Raw genomic sequence first — 16,712 nt, forward strand, 5'->3', positions numbered from 1 at the left:
ACTTGTAAAATGTGACTAATCACAGCACCTACTTCCCAGAGTTAGGAGGATCTAATGAGATGACATGTATAAAGTGCTTTGCAAACCTTCAAGTATTATAAAGTGGTAGCTAGGACTATTGCTATTATCACCATCATTCTCTTTACAACAGGGTGCTTCCAGTGAGGAAATTCCCTCTCCCCAGGCAGATCAGCCACTTCCAGTCTTAGAGAGCTGCCTGAAGGGGGAAGGGAAGGGAATAAGCATGTATTAATAGGCCTGCTATGTGCCAGGCACTGTGCTAAGCGTTTTACAACTATCACCTCATCAGATCTCCACAGTAACTCTGGGAGGAAGGTGCTAATGTTATCTACATTTTACAGATGGGGAGAGTGAGGCAGACAGATGTTAAGTGACTCACCCAGGGTCACACAGTTACTGAGTATCTGACTCAGGTCTTCCTGACTCCACTGCACCACCCAGCTGCTTCTAATGACTCACTCTAGGAGGTGAAGGTCCTTGCCCAGGGTCACCTAGTCAGTGCATGGATGTCAGGGGCAGCAGGTGAACCCAAGGCTCCCTGGCCAGCTCTCCACCTGCTCCTCCTTATTGCCCATATATACAGCCTAGAAGTAACCTAGGGCTCTGAGGGGCCGGGCACCGTGAGAGAATGCCAGCTGTGGCAGGTTACCACACTGGAAAGGCTTTGAGCACAGGCCTTATGAGAGCCTGGTGTCCTGTCACCTGAGGTCCAGCCCAGCTAAGCTCAGAGAGTTGGGGCTGGTCACCAGGCGATGATAAGGAATGATAACAATAGCTAACATTTACATAGCTTTTTAAGCTTTACAAAACGTTTCACATATGTCATCTTTTCATAGCAACATAGTAGCGCAAGTTTTGTTATCATCCACATTTTACGGATGAGTGAACTAAGGCAGACAGAGATTAAGTAACTTGCCCAGGTTCACATGGTTCGTCAGTATCTGGGGCAGGATTTGAACTCAGTTTTTCTGGACTTCAAGTCCAACTCTCTAACCACTGTACCACCTAGCTGCCATAAATGGATGTTTGTTTTCAGCTACAGAAACCCATGAGGACTATCTTGAGAGTAAGGACCATACTTGTGCCTTTCTTTGGGGTGCTTGGCACATAGTAGATGTCTAATAAATGTTTACTTATAGACTGACTGGGATCTATACGGATGGAAAGTTTGCTCTCAGCAAACAACATATGCATATGCTTTGAATGCACTAGAAATGTATCTGTACATATTTGCATGCATATACACAGATCCAGGTCTCCATATTTCACACATGCCTGGGATCTGTGGAAGGGTCATGGAAGGTCACTCTCTTCAAGTCTCAGCCAGGGGTCAACTTCTACATGAGGTTTCCTTGGTCCCTTCACTTTCCAAATCTCCTGTTTATTTTATTTTGACTTATCTGTGTACACAGTATTATCCCAAAGATGACTATGTTCCTTGAGGGAATGGACTGTTTCTTTTTTTTTTTTTCCTTTTATCTCTAGCACTTAGTACATCAATGCTTCTTGACCTGAATTGAACTGAACTGAAATGATTCTTATGGATGTGTCGGTACCTGAGTGACTTGTGGGCCTGGGAGTCTTTCTTTGTACACGTGATTAAAATGAGTTCCCTACCTTCAGGGAGACTCCAATTGAAGCTACTTCCAGTTCATTCCCCCAAATAGTCAATGAAGTTACCAAAAGGACACCTTTCCCATTTAAAAACCTCAAGGGGAATTCCTACCTGCCCCCCACCCTCCCACCAACACACACAGAGCCAATGCTCCATTCAAAAGCCCATAGTCCAGAGCGCCAAAAAGACAGGCTTACCCAATTTCCAGGGTTTCTCCTCGAATGAGGTGCAGCTTCCGGAAGAAGGAGAGCGATACCAAGGCATAGGAACGACGGATCTTAAGGTACCCTGTGATCTCCTCTATTAATCCCAGATTGGCTTCTAGCTCAGCTGCTATGTTATCTGGATCAGGGAAGAAGGGAGAACAAGTCCGAATCACCGAGTCTTCCTCTCTCTATGAATATTGACACAAATGATTTCTGCTCAGCTCTAATTTCCTCATTATCTGTGATATTAAACAGTCTGGCTGGAAGGCATCCAGGAGGCAGCCAGCAAGGCTAGGAGATTAGCTAGCAGGTCACCTGGAGGATGTTTTGTGGGGTGCCATGGAGAGCCTTGGCTTTGGAATCCTGGCTCTGCCACTTGGCATTGGACCTATGACTTTGGGGAGTTCTTTTGGTGTTCAAGATGGGGGTAACAGCTGGACTGGCAAGATATGCACTGCTGGCCTCATGAAAAGCACTTTCTCAGCTGTCTAGTAGTATTAGAGAAAAGCGAGCCGCTATTCTGATTTCCAAGACTCTTCTCACCCTGGAACAGGAGGGACTTCTCAGGCTCCCCCTCTTTCACTTATTTATAAGCACCACATAGAGCTGGCACCTAATAAATGTTGGCTTGGACAGAACACCCATGCCCATGTCGTTCCCCAGACACTTACTGCCACCGCGGATGTTGATGACGAGACTCCCGTTGATGACGGTGCACCCTCGAAGGGCCTGGGCAGCATGCACAGAGTCGATGGTCCGGTCAGCCTCGATGTTGCAGACCTTTGGACAGGGACCAGAGCAGGGAGTACAATGCAGGCTAAGAGACAAGAGACAGAGAACAGGTCTGTAGTATACAGCAAGTTACTGTGGGAATGAAATGATCCAGGAGTCTTTCCTAGCAAGGCTGAAGCCTGCTCTGGGGGGTTCCCTAACCCCAGAGGAGACTGCCTGAGCCTTAGCAGGGTGAAAAAACTTACCTGGGGTGACACAGCTAGTAAGGAAGTAAGTTAGCAGGCAACAGCCAGTAAGAAAGTAGTACGATTCAATGGAAAGAGCCCTGATTCTGGAGTCAGAGGACGTGGGTTCAAATCCTGCCTGATTATATCAAAGGTCCCTCCTAGTTCTATCAGCCTCTTGTTGTTATTAATATTAATGACAAAATATCTGGGGTGCCTGACCAAATATTAAACTTGGGGGGGGGGTTCCTGTTCTCTTAAAGAATCACAGAATGTTGACTTGAAGGGAGCCTCAGAGACAATCTAGTCCCACCTGTAGCAGAACAAGAGTCTTTTCTACAACAAAGCCAACAAATGGTGGTATACTCTCTACTCAGGGGTCTGGAGTTTGGAAGTTCTGAGTTCAAATTCTACCCCAGATACTTACAAGCTGTGTAACCCTGGACAAATCACTTAATTGCTATCTGCCTCAGTTTACTCATCTGTAAAATGGGGATAATAATAGACCTTGCCCCACAGTATTTGTAAAGCTTAAAAAGCTATGTAAATACTAGCTATTGTTATCATTCCTTATCATCGCCTGGTGACCAGCCCCGACTCTCTGAGCTTAGCTGGGCTGGACCTCAGGTGACAGGACACCAGGCTCTCATAAGGCCTGTGCTCAAAGCCTTTCCAGTGTGGTAACCTGCCACAGCTGGCATTCTCTCATGGTGCTCGGCCCCTCAGAGCCCTAGGTTACTTCTAGGCTGTATATATGGGCAATAAGGAGGAGCAGGTGGAGAGCTGGCCAGGGAGCCTTGGGTTCACCTGCTGCCCCTGACATCCATGCACTGACTAGGTGACCCTGGGCAAGGACCTTCACCTCCTAGAGTGAGTCATTAGAAGCAGCTGGGTGGTGCAGTGGAGTCAGGAAGACCTGAGTCAGATACTCAGTAACTGTGTGACCCTGGGTGAGTCACTTAACATCTGTCTGCCTCACTCTCCCCATCTGTAAAATGTAGATAACATTAGCACCTTCCTCCCAGAGTTACTGTGGAGATCTCATGAGGTGATAGTTGTAAAACGCTTAGCACAGTGCCTGGCACATAGCAGGCCTATTAATACATGCTTATTCCCTTCCCTTCCCCCTTCAGGCAGCTCTCTAAGACTGGAAGTGGCTGATCTGCCTGGGGAGAGGGAATTTCCTCACTGGAAGCACCCTGTTGTAAAGAGAATGATGGTGATAATAGTAATAGTCCTAGCTACCACTTTATAATACTTGAAGGTTTGCAAAGCACTTTATACATGTCATCTCATTAGATCCTCCTAACTCTGGGAAGTAGGTGCTATGATTAGCCACATTTTACATGTGAAGAAACTGAGGCTGAGGGGTCAAGAGGCTTGTTCAGAGTCCCACAGCTAAGAGCTGAGGCAGGATTCAAACCCAGGTCTTCCTGACTCCAAGTCCAACACTTTCTACTGCGCCACCTAGCTGCCCAGTCATATCATAGGCCTGAACTAAGATATACGGTGCACATTTACATGTATACACATGCACACAAACACCCAGCACCATCACAGAATAGAAAAGGACCCCCCCTCCCCCAGAGAGTGACAGACCTCAAGGTTAAGTGGCCCCAGACAAGAAGAAGGTGGTGACAGGAAAGGATTAAAAACGGATGTCCCATGAGGGAGTTAAGTGAGAATTTACACCTCACCGATGGGAAACCTTCCCAGACATTACTGTCCTACTGTAGGATTCTGGAATACATTACTAATTAGATTAAGGAACTTACTTGGCTGTCATCAGGAAGTAACCAATATGAGATATAATCATGAAAAATGGGCCAGAGCAAAGAGGGCCCTCAAAACACAGAATGTCAGAGCTGGGGGGGGGGACTTAGAACACACAATGTCACAGTGGGGAGAGCCTTTAGGACAGAATGGCAGAACTGGAAAGGACCTTAGAACCCAGGATGTCGGAGCTAGGAGGGCCCTTAAAACAGAGAATGTCAGAGCTGGGAGGGCCCTTAGGATCCAGAATGTCAGAGCTTTGAGAAACCATAGAATAGAGGATGGTAGAATTACAGGAGATTAAAACAGAAGATGTCGGAGGGGGGCTCTTGAATGATGCTAGGGCCACTTCTTTCAGTGATGGAGATCACAGTCCATTTACATCTCCTCCTAGGTGACTCTCTCCCACATCCTCTCCTGTACATCCTTCCCAGGAGGGTCCATCCCAAAATCTCTCTCTTTCTCCAGAGTGGTGTGGGTGGGTTGTCTAGTCAACCGTATTCTTCCTCCCACTCCATCACTACTGCTCCAGGACCTGACCACCTCCCTTGCTGGTCTCTAAGGGCATTCTTTGTGTCTATTCTTCCTGGTAATTCTTTGTGGGTGATATGTGGCTGCCTATTCACCCCCACCCAGTCCCTCTCCCTCTACTACCTTTTGGGTGGCCTGTGTCTTTAATTCTTTGAGACTGGCCTTCTATGACCCATAGCCACATACAACATCACCAGAAGATGATTAATATTGAAAAGGTGAAGCTTGGGAGTCACTAAAAACATAGTAGGATTTTCCCAAGGCAATCACTCAGCTTTCTTCTTCCTGTTCAATTATGGGACCATGTGTAGTCCCTAATCAAGGTCATTAATGGAAAGGCTTGCTAGAGGTTGGTCCCCCAACCATACATCATCATCTGGACAAGATACATTCATTAACTTGTTTCTTTGGGTGAGGATCACAGATCAAGAGTTGGAAAGTTATGCCAACTTGGGGTATGATGATGGACCCAGTTGAGGAGAGTCTGGCATGGTTCTGGGCTTTCAGCCATCAGGATGGTATCATCCGCCTCAAACAAGAGCATCTGAAGAACCTCACTATCTAGAGTGGAGTTCTTAACCTTCAGTCCTTGGATAAATTTCAGGAGGTCCATGAACTGGAATGGGAAAAAATTACACCTTTATTATCATTGACCTCTAGCTGAAACTTAGCATTTCCTTCCATTGTGGATATAGGCAAGAACCCATAGTAGTACTGGGCTTCACCAGCCTGCCCAAGGGCTCCATCCCACAAAAAGGGTCAAGAATATAGGGAATCTCTCTTTCATTGGATTCTGCACCAAACATCCTCCATGCCAGTGGCAATCTCTCCTGCTTTATGCCTCTCCTGACATGACCAATCAAGGAGGCCATGGAACAATTACCTCTATTGTTACACCTCGCAAAGAATCTTGTGTAATTTTTGCCATGGGAGACACCTTCTGGGAGAAGGATCTTTACAGCTCCTACTGAATCAGATGTCTTTTTTTTTTTTTTTACGTCAAACCAAACAATGACCTCAGTGCAATCTTGTGTCCTCTAGACCTTTTAATCACTTGTGGTTAAAGATCTGGCCTGTTGTAGAATATTGTTTTGATCATTCACAGCCTTGCCTGTTCCATACTTTCAAGGTTGCCTTTGATGCCTGCATAGATCACTTTCAGATAAAGGTTTGGCAGGCAGAGCTGGGAAAGTAGGCTTATGAGTCAGTGGTTATTAATCTTATTATTTCTCCTCCTCCTCCTCCTCTTTCTTCATTATAGTAAGCACTATGAACTTTTTCAAGTCTTTGAAAAAGCCTTCCTCCTTTCATTCAGATATAGTGGAAACTTATCCCTTAAATCTGTCAAAATGGTCTCTGGGTCAGCAGTGGAAAATCTGGTTTTCCCATCTTTGTATTTCTTCTGGCCCTCTACTACTATCACCGAAGAAGGGAGATGGGACCACAGCAGACTCAAGGCCATTCTGTATTTTTCTTTGCTACATAGGATGCTGTGGCCAAATAAGCTATCACTAAGATAACAACAGTGACTGTTTCTATAATGCTTTAATGTTTGCAAAGTGCTTTACATAGTATAACATCTCACTTGATCCTCCGAATAGTGCCACAACGTAAGTGCTTTTATGATATCTATTTTATAAATGAGGAAACTGAGGCAAACAGGGTTAAGTGATTTGCCCAGGGTCACACAGCTAAGAAGTGTCTGAGGCCAGATTTGAACTCAGGAAGATGAGTCTTCCTGACTCTAAGCCCAGAGCTCTATCCACTATGGCGCCCCCTAGCTGTCTCCAGATAAATGTTAGCTATTATCTCTATCCAAACCCCTTACTGTCTCTCTATACATATTTTATATATGTATATATTTATATATGCATGTACTCTGTACATATGTATACATACATTTATAAATATGTATGTGTACATATAGGACACATCTGCACGTGTATAAGTATATATACTTATATACACATACAGACTCTTTTTGTATTTTATACTGACTTATCTGGGTCCACAGTTTTTCACATCTATCCAACTTCCACCCCTAGGGTGTAATCTCTTTGAGACTGTTTTCATTCTTGTCTTTATAGCCTAGGTACCAAGCCCAGCGCCTGGCACATATTGTAATAAATATTTTCTGAACCAGCTATGAAGTAATAGAGCAAATTTTATCTGGAGTAAGAGAATATGGATGCAAATTCCAGCTCTGCACTTTCTCCCTGTGTGACATTGGGCCACTCACTGAACTTCTCTGGCTTCAGTTTCCTTATTGGTAAAATGATGGGGTTGGATCGCATGGCGTTGGAGGTCCCTTGCAGCTTTCTAGATCTCCGATCCTGTGATTCTAGGGGCCCGATCACCATCCTCACTGAATCTCTGGGCAGCCCCGAGGGCTTCCCAGTTTACAAACTTCTGCCCCTTCATCTGCCAATCTTCAGAAATCACTCGACAGCACCAACCATCTTCAGCTGTGGTGGTTTGCGGCTGCAATCCACACTCCGAGATGTTGTAAGGGACAATGATGATTCATTCACTCCTTGAGCCTGAGTTATAATGAAACTGATGCTCCTTCTATTAAAAGCTAATTAGTGGGTAGGAGACCGACGCTGGCCTCTAAGGGGAAATGAAGAATCCCGCTCTTGGTTTCGAAGGTATGCCAGACAGGAGAAAAGGCAGAGACTGCCTGCCATACCCTGTCCTCTGAAGAAGGCAGGAAGCAGCTGCTGCCTAAGGCTAAGCTAAGTTGATTTGCAGGCACATGTTTCAGGAAAACAAGGTTACCTGATAATATTTTTTTAATGCAATAAAACAAGACACACTGTTCTCAGAGCCATCACATGACGTGGCCTGTAAACCTACATTAGGGGAGATGTGACCTAAATCCCTTCCACCCTCCTCTCTTCTTGCCTGTACCTAGCACAAAAAAGGAGGGGGGAGAGGGGAAAAAGGGAAAAAGGAAAAATACATTTCCCACCAGGATCCTTCCACTTTGGCCCCCAGGCAGACCAGGCCCTTGGAACTCATGGGTCAAGAAGGGGAAGCTCTGATGACATCAGAAGCCTCCCCCAACCCTCCCCCGCCCACTCCCCATCCCACTTCTGGGTGTGCTTTTTAACACAACAGAAAATACAGAAACCAACCAGGAAATGGGCTATAGTAAAAGCCAGCTCCAATCTCCTGAAGAAGCTAATCAAAGAATAAACAAACACAAATCAAGAACACAGCTAGGGAACCTGACTCATTCCTGGGGCAGGATCCCACTGTGAGAAAGCAATGGCAGTGTGGCCCTGAACATGGCCTGGCTTGGCTACACTGGCCTTCGAAGAGCAAAGGTGTGTCCCAGAAGTAATGATAGGGCAAGTGGTCTCCCCTTTCTCTCAGGGATACGGTCCTTCAGGATGAGCCCTGAAGCAGAGACACACTCATCAGGGATGGACAAGGTGGGCATGCAGACAGGCGATTCCTACGCAGGCATGAAAGCAATGCCTTTGTTGTTTTGGGGACTGACATTCCTTTGATGGTGTCATAAGCAGACAGTGCCTAAGAAGGTGCCCCCATTTCCCTTCCTCGGGCTCTGCTGACATGTGATCCAGGCTACGGATGCCTTTGTATGAGTAGCATCATCTTCTAGGCACAAAACTGAACACAAATGGGTCATCTTGCTGTTCCCTGCAGGTCCCCTGAGGAGTTACCTAATCCTCAGGCTCCCTAGAGGCCAGGGCTAGATTTACATCATCAGGATTGCAAGAGACAAGTCACCATTAGAGACATCTCGTTCAACCTCCTCATTTTACAGAGGGTGGGGGTGGAGGAGGGGAATTGAGGCCCAGAGATGTCAAGGGACTTGCCCGTGATGATGCAGGTAGTAAGAGGCACAACCAGGACTGGTATTCAGGTCTCTAATCTACTGTTCTGCTCTTGCCTGGGATCCTGACTGGCTGGTACCTGAGGGCACATCACCTGCCTGCCTGAACCAGGACAAATGATACCAGTGTTAGTCCTCTTCCACAGGAATCATGTGTGCCATCAGGATCGAAAGCCGAAAGGGGTTTTAGAAATCATTTAGTCCAAATATCCCATTTCACAGTTGAGGAAACTAAGGCCCAGAGGGCTAGGAAACAGAAGAGCTTGGATTCTAACAGTTATGAGTTTTTTGAGCTGGAACAAACCTTTTGGACCAGCCCCCTCATTTGCAAATGAGGAAAATGAGACCCACAGAGCCTGAGATTAGACAGACAGTAAACAGGAGACGTGGGATATGAGCCTTGGTCTTCCTGACTCCTTGCACAGCATTCTTTTTTCTACTCTATGCTGCCTTTCTTTAATATTTCAACACAGATGTACATGAACATGCAAAGACATGCATGTGTGCCTCCCCATGTGGTTGGTACTTACTTGGTGGAGTTCATGGTGTAGCCAGAAGGACACTCAGGGATACACTTGTTATTGTGGATGACATACTGGGGGCAAGAGGGCTTACGGGAGTTTTTACATTTGTTGTGAAGCTCCTGGCAGACACTGAAGTTCACACATCTCCAGTCCTGGAAGTGGTAATAGTTTGGAGGGCACGTCTCCACGCACTTGCCATCCAGATAGAAATTGCGGCAGGCCACGCACTTCTCTGGGTCATTGGGCTCAGAACAGTTGCCCAGGCATTCACTGTGGCAACACTGTCCGCTCGCTGTGCAGCCCTGCCACTTACATGAGGGTGGACACACTAAAAGAGAAACAGAGAGAGCAGCCGGTGAGGACACAAATGTTATAGAGAGGAGTGGCATCTCTCTAACACCATCACCTTCCTCCGAACAGGAGTAAGAGAAGTGTGTCTCTGTGCAGCTACCACCCCTGAAGCAAGCACACAGCCCCAAAGAAGTCAACAAAATGCCAAACAAAATCTCAGCTTTAAACAAGGAATAATCAGCCGGAGGGAAAACCTCCAGAAGCCAGAAATCCCTTTCTATCAAGGGAGATTGGACACTGGTCCCCGCCTCCAGCCAAAAATGATCTTCTTTTTCCCCATCACACCCTACTTTGTATCACACTCACCAACATTTGTTGGTTTGGGTTCTTTTTTGAGGGGGGAAGGCAGGGCAATTGGGGTTAAGTGACTTGCCCAAGGTCACACAGCTAGTAAGTATGTCAAGTGTCTGGGGCCACATTTGAACTCAGGTCCTCCTGACTCCAAGACTAGTGCTCTACTCACTGCATCACCTAGCTGCTCCAACACACTCACATATTTGTGACATTTCTTTTACCCTGCCCCCTACTCCCACCAAGGGCCCAAGTACATGGTAAGCTTCTTGAGGGCAGAATAATCATTATTTTTCAACCTTTGTATTCTCCCCAGCATCCTGTACAAGACCCAATATGCAGTAGGAGCTTAATCAATGTTTTTTTTTTTTAGTTTATTGGAATCCAAAGGGAAGAGTAATTCATAAACCATTTGCATCTGGGATGACTAGTCTTCAAAGAAAGCAGAAAGCCATAGGAAGCACAATGGTATGGATTGTAGCGCTCACCCTGCCATTAATTGATGGTGTGACCGTGAACAAGCCATTTTCCCTCTGTCTGCCTTAGTTTTTCCATCTCTAAAACAAGATGGCAGGAGGTTGTTCTGACAGCATCTCTAAGAGCCACTTCAAGCTGTGACAGTTAACGAACCATGAGGGAAAGAGGAGAGGAAATGTGTGGAGTAGGTGAAAAGAGCTACGGATCTAGAATCAGAGGACCTAGATTCAAATTCTTCCACTTAGGTGGGGGGCAGGGGAGGAATAAGCATTTATATAGCATTTACTATGTGCCAGGCTCTTTGCTAAATACTCTTTACAAATTTGCCTCATTTAATCCTCGTAACAACCCTGGGAAGTAGGTGTTATTATGATCTCCATTTTACAGTTGAAGAAACTGAGGCAGCAGAGATGAAGAGATTTGCCCAGGGTCACATGGCTCCTATACCTCTGAGGCTGGATTTGAACTCACATCTTCCCAACTCCAGGCCTCAAGCTCTATCCACTGTGCCACCAGCTGCCTCTAAGTAGCTCCATTAGTAGCTGTGTTACCTTGAGCAAGTCACAGAAGCTTTTGGAGCCTCAGTTTCCTTACCCATAAAACGAGTCAATTGGGTTAGGCACCACTTGAAGTCCCTTCCACCTTTCAACCCTATCATCTGTATAGCCCAGAAGACCACTTCTGTGATCTGGGTAGAGATGGTAGTGGGTTGTTACATTTAAGCTTCAGCTCCAACAGATCCGAGCAAAAGCAACAAGCCTTGCTATGCTGAGACGGGGAAAGGAGCCAAATATAAGCTGCTCAGAGCCAGCAGGGGGTGAAAATGGCAGCAGCAGGTTCCAGAATCGGGCCCGGTGTGTGTGTGTGTGGGGGGGGGGTTGGGATCTGGGGCTAGGCTGAGAGATAGGTTGCATTTGACTCTGACTTCAGAGAGCGATCTCTTATTCAGCTTCTTGCCGATACAAAGAAGAGCATACTCAACTGGTGTCAACAGAGAATCAAGTTCAAATCTCACCTATCTGGACCTCAGTTTCCCCTTCCTTAAGTTGGGGTAAATAATTCCTGTAATACCCCCTTCATAAGGGTATACAGTTGTCAGAAAAGCCCTCTCCAGAAATGAGAACTATCATGATTAAGATTCAGAGCAGGGAGACTCGAATCCAAATCCTATCTCTGACACTAGCTAGGTGACCTAATCTCTGTAAGGCCTTAGCTTTGTCATCTCTAAAATGAGCATATTTTAATATCCATAGCATTTAACTAGCAGACTTGTAGTGAGGTTCAAACTACCTAATGTGGGTCAAATGCCTTACCAACTTTAAAGTACTAGATATATGATAGGCAAGCATAGGTCATTCAGGCCCACAGTTTCATTCAAATGGGGGAACTCCCAATGTGTGGAAACATCCTCTATCAGGTCAGAGCAGCAGCACCTCATATATAATAGCTAGCGTGTATACAGTGCTTGAAGGTTTGCAAAGTATTTTAAAAATTGCATCTCATTTGATCCTTACAACAACCCTGGGAGGCAGGTGCTATTATGATTCCCGTTTTACTGATGAAGAAACTGAGGCTAGTAGAGGTTAAATGACTCGTCCAGGATCACACACAGCTAGTAAGGATCTGAGGCAGGATTCGAACCCAGATCTCCTGACTCTAAAGCCAATGCCCTATCCACTCCACCACACTGTCTGTCAGATCAAGGTCAGAGGGGGGAGGGATTTGTCAACAGCAAAAAAGCATTTATTAAGCACTTGCTTTGTACCAGGCGCTGTGTTAACTTGGACTTGTGGTCATGGCCACATAGCAAGTTAGTTGTGGAGCTGAGAACTAGAACCCAGGTGTCCCACTTTTAAGCTGGTGTCTCTTCTGCTGTGTCTCGTTTACTGAAGGCATTATGTTCAGGATATGCAGCAGTTCCTGGTGCAGGCAAGATGTTCAAATTTAAAAGCTTTCTAGGAACGCCACTATTTCAGAAGAGAGACAGACACAGAGAGAAACAGAGAGACAGACAGAACACAAAGGAAACCGGTAATCATCGTTGGTACCCAAGACATTTGCTGTCCTGGACAGGGAGAAATCCAATGATGCATGAAATCGGCCTCAGACCTAGACTGCCAGGCTGCTTTTGATGACTGTCTCCGTGTCACAGAACATGCAGTGAAAACATTATGAAAACCCCTTATTGTGCAAGAGTTGGGCTGTTTTTCCAACAGGGAAGGATTCTCTGTCTCTCCCTCCCTCCCTGCTCCTCTACCCCCTGTTCCTTTGCTAGTGCAAAGACCAGACTCAGCAGGAAGGGTCCAACAACCCCCCCCCCACCTCCCCTGCCGTGTGCTTTCAATTTGACAAGCATTTACCAACTAAACACCCACCATGTGCCAGGCACCATGCTAAGGGCTGGGGATGCAAAGACAAAATGAAAGTCTGATTTCAAAGATTGTAACATGGTATCAGGGAAAACATCATGGACAAAAATGAATGCAAGTGCATTCGGAGTATTACATAGGATGATCCCACCCAAGAGTGGGGCGGGGAGCGTTAGGGACCAGGAAATGATCATGTAGAAAGTGGTCTGGGCTGAGCTTTGGAGGAAGCTAGGCATCCTACCAGGTAGACACAAGGAAGGAATGCATTTAAGATAGTGGCAAAGTCACAAAGGCTAGAGATGAAATCTCGGGTCCTGAGAACAGTTAGCAGGCCAGCTGGACTAGAATTGAACAGAATGTGTGCATATATGGGGGGGCAGGGTGGAATAATATAGGTAGGAGATAGAAGCCAGACCACAGAAGACCTTAAAAGCAAAATGATGATTTTTGTTAATTATAATAGAGGCAATAGGGAGCCACTGATAACTCTTACTGGAGGAGAGAGACAGGCAGTTTTGGGCTTTTTGGCAGCTGTGTAGAGGATGAATTTAGAGACAGATTGGAAACAGACTGAGTAGCCACTACAACAATCCTGGTAAGCGGTGATGAAGGCCTAACAAAAGTAGAGACCAACCGAGTCAAGAGAAAGATGTTGACAACGTAGATGGAGGGCACAGTCACAGGAAGATAAAATCCTCCTCCCCACCCCGCCGTGGGATTAATTCCTGTTCTGCCACTCAGGGCCTGTTAGATCACTGATCTCAAGCTTGGTCATTCAGTTTTAACTCTCTCATTTTACAGAGGCCCAGAGAGGTTAAGTGACTAACTAGCCCTAGATGTTTATGAAAATAAGAGTCAGAGGCGGAATTTGAACACAGGTCCTCAAATTTCAGAGTCAGTACTCTTTCCATGGTCTATATTGTCATCATTCCCCACCTACCACAACATCCCTTCATTAGGGCCTTCCAGGCCAGTCAGAAGTTTGCTCATGTGCAAAATGCCTGCCTGAATCTTCCCTGAGAGAAACAAACCCCATACCTTCTTTGGTGACACAGGGCTAGCTCTCGGCCACTAAGGAGAAATCATGCCTTCCTCTTTGATTGGTCCCTTTATATAGCTCCAGACTTTCTAGGTTCAAGGGGCCATGCTTGTTCCCAGTTAAGAGAGCTTCTTCCTTTTGGAGACATTATATCTGCCCCCACCCCTTCCCCTGGCTGCACCAATCCCAATGAATCCCCACCAGGATTCATTTAAAACTCAACCCTCAATAAACCAGAGCGACCTCCATAAAAGGAAGCCTTTCCTGATGAAAACGGCTGACAAATCAGGGGTCTGGGCGTTTGCTGCCCAGAAAAGCCCTGGATGTGTATGCTGGTGATTGGGGTAGACAGGGTTCCAGACTAGGAGTCAGGAAGGCTGGGATCCAGTCACAACCTGACACTCACTACCTACCCGGCAGGGCTTGGGGCGAAATGCTTCCTGTCCCTGGAACTTGATTTCTTCAGTTCTAAAATGGGAAACTAACCTCTGCCATGCCTCCCATCTAGGGCTGCTTAGAGGATTAAGGGAGACAGGGTCTAATAACAGTAATGATGTTCCCACTTCAGCAGCATGTTAAGGTTTATTATTAAGAACAATAATAGCTTGCACTTACACGTCTCTTTAATGTTCGCAAAGCACTTTACAAATATCTCATTTTATCCTCACAAGTAAGATGGCGCCATTTTTATTCCCATTTTACAGATGAGGAAACTGAGGCAGGTAGCTTAAGCAACTTGCCTGGCAAATATCTGAGGTTGAACTTGAACTTGGTTCTTCCTGATTTCCAGGTCCTGCTCTACCCACTGAGCCCCCTAGTTGCCCATCAGCTCTACCAAGATTTTACCAAGTCTTGTCCTCACAACAATGCAGAGAGGGAGTCAGGACATACAGTAAAATGCTCATCTGTGAAACAAAGGCTGGGCTCAGAGAAAGGGACCTGCCCACGGCCACAAGCTAGGAAGCAGGGGAGGAGTGAATCACAGCCAGACCCAACCACGAGTCCAGTGGACCGAACACTCTGGCCTGGACGCCCAAGTACCCTTGGGATTCTGTTGGCCCACCCGGAGAAGAGGACCCTCAGGTCTGTTAGATTTCTTCCACCACCACCCCCGCCACTCTCCCCGGGGAGGACATTTTCAATGTTGACCCATCTGCATGGTTGGTCCAAACACACAGGAAATCCTTGGAGATCAGTGACCCAAGTGTGTGGCATCTTTTCTCCATCTCCTCCAACCCACTCAGCCTAGGTGATTTATATGTCTGCTCATTGTTTAGAGATGGTGGGGCTCAGAGGACTAGGCTTGGTGCCTGGAACACTTGGCTCTAACACCTACTGGCTTTGGGACCACCAGCACCAATCTCCAACTCTCTCAGTTTTAAGCAACTCTCTTATTTCCTTCGCCAACACAACTGGAATCCATACCCTCTCCCTGTGCTATCAATCAATAACCACTTAGTAAATGCTGAGGGTGTGCCAGGCATTGAGCTGGGTGCCAGGGCTACAGAGACAAAAACGAAAGTTATCCTCTGCTCTAGGACTTTAACGTCTACCACAGTCTAACTGAAAGGAGGTTACATCTCACTAACAATATAGACAAGTAAAACAACTCTGAAAGACAGAAGAACTCCAATCAATACAAGGACCAAGCTGGATTCCAAAGCACTCGTGATGAAACACGCTATTGACCTCCTGACAGAGAAGTGATGGATTCAGAGTAGACTAAAATGTTTTATTTGGACGTGGCAGATGCAGAAGTTTGTTTTGTTTGATCATACGTATTTGTAACAAAGGTTCTCACCCTGGAACATCCCTCCCTCCCAATGCCAAGCGCCTCCCATTGGCCAGTTCCATCTGGGGCCTGGTTTTGGGGTCAAGCCAAGGCTGGCTATGCTTCAATCCCCTCCCTGGTGTGACTCTCTGGAGTCACATACCCACCACACTCCCTAGGGGTACTTTCTTTCCCTCTCTTTCCCCCACGCTCCACCTTCCTTCCTCTATTCGAATGTAACCTCCTGGAAGGCAGGGGCTGTCTCTTTTTGCTTTAGCACAATGCCTGGCACACAGTATGCCCTTAGTAAACATTTATTGCCTTGCCCTTTTTTCCCCAATGGGGGTGAAGGGGGTAGGGAGGAGGAAGAGAGAAAAAGAATGTATTTTCATTAATTGGAAAAATTGAATTTAAGAAAGAAAATTTTAAAAAAATTTTAATTAAAAAAGAATGGAGCTTCCATCTACTAGACTGTGTTATGGAGACTAGGAAATAGCTCCTTGTACTAAGCACAGTGTCTTCTACAGGAATTCTAATTTCTGACTGCCAGACTTCAGCACCTGGCAGTTCTGTCACATGAAATACAAAGAAGAACATAGGAGACAGGCACTGCCCAGAGTCAGGAAGCCCATGGTGACCCTGCAGAAGCTCTCGGTGTCCCAGGACAGTTTCAAATTCTCCAGCTAACAGGGCAGGTGTTGGTCAATGTCACTGGGAGCCCCTCACAGGCAGCTTCCCACACTAGCAAAAAACAAACCGAAAGAATGTGCTAGATGTACTCCCACGCCACAAACAGTTATGGGGTGGTGGTTACTGTGTACAAAGGACTATGCAGGGCACCAAAAACACCGAAGGATTCATTCCTCAGAGCCAATATGACAGGGGAGGGATGCGGGGGGAAGGAAAAGGGAAGGAGTTTGTTAAAT

At 46.3% G+C, this 16,712-nt stretch overlaps 1 protein-coding gene across 2 annotated transcripts in view; it reads right to left on the reverse strand.

Moving 5' to 3' along the window:
- Positions 1-16,712, reverse strand: part of INSR (insulin receptor) — a 150,872-nt gene that overhangs the window by 44,786 nt on the left and 89,374 nt on the right. For both annotated transcript variants that reach the window (XM_036758164.1, XM_036758159.1), the window contains exons 3-5: positions 9,495-9,816; positions 2,514-2,659; positions 1,834-1,978 (exon numbers count right to left, since the gene is read on the reverse strand). In XM_036758164.1, the coding sequence (XP_036614059.1) occupies positions 1,834-1,978; positions 2,514-2,659; positions 9,495-9,816 (613 nt within the window). The remainder of the gene's footprint in view (positions 1-1,833; positions 1,979-2,513; positions 2,660-9,494; positions 9,817-16,712) is intronic.

The sequence above is a fragment of the Trichosurus vulpecula genome, chromosome 1 (genome assembly GCF_011100635.1).
Source record: "Trichosurus vulpecula isolate mTriVul1 chromosome 1, mTriVul1.pri, whole genome shotgun sequence".
Classification (NCBI taxonomy): Eukaryota; Metazoa; Chordata; class Mammalia; order Diprotodontia; family Phalangeridae; genus Trichosurus; species Trichosurus vulpecula.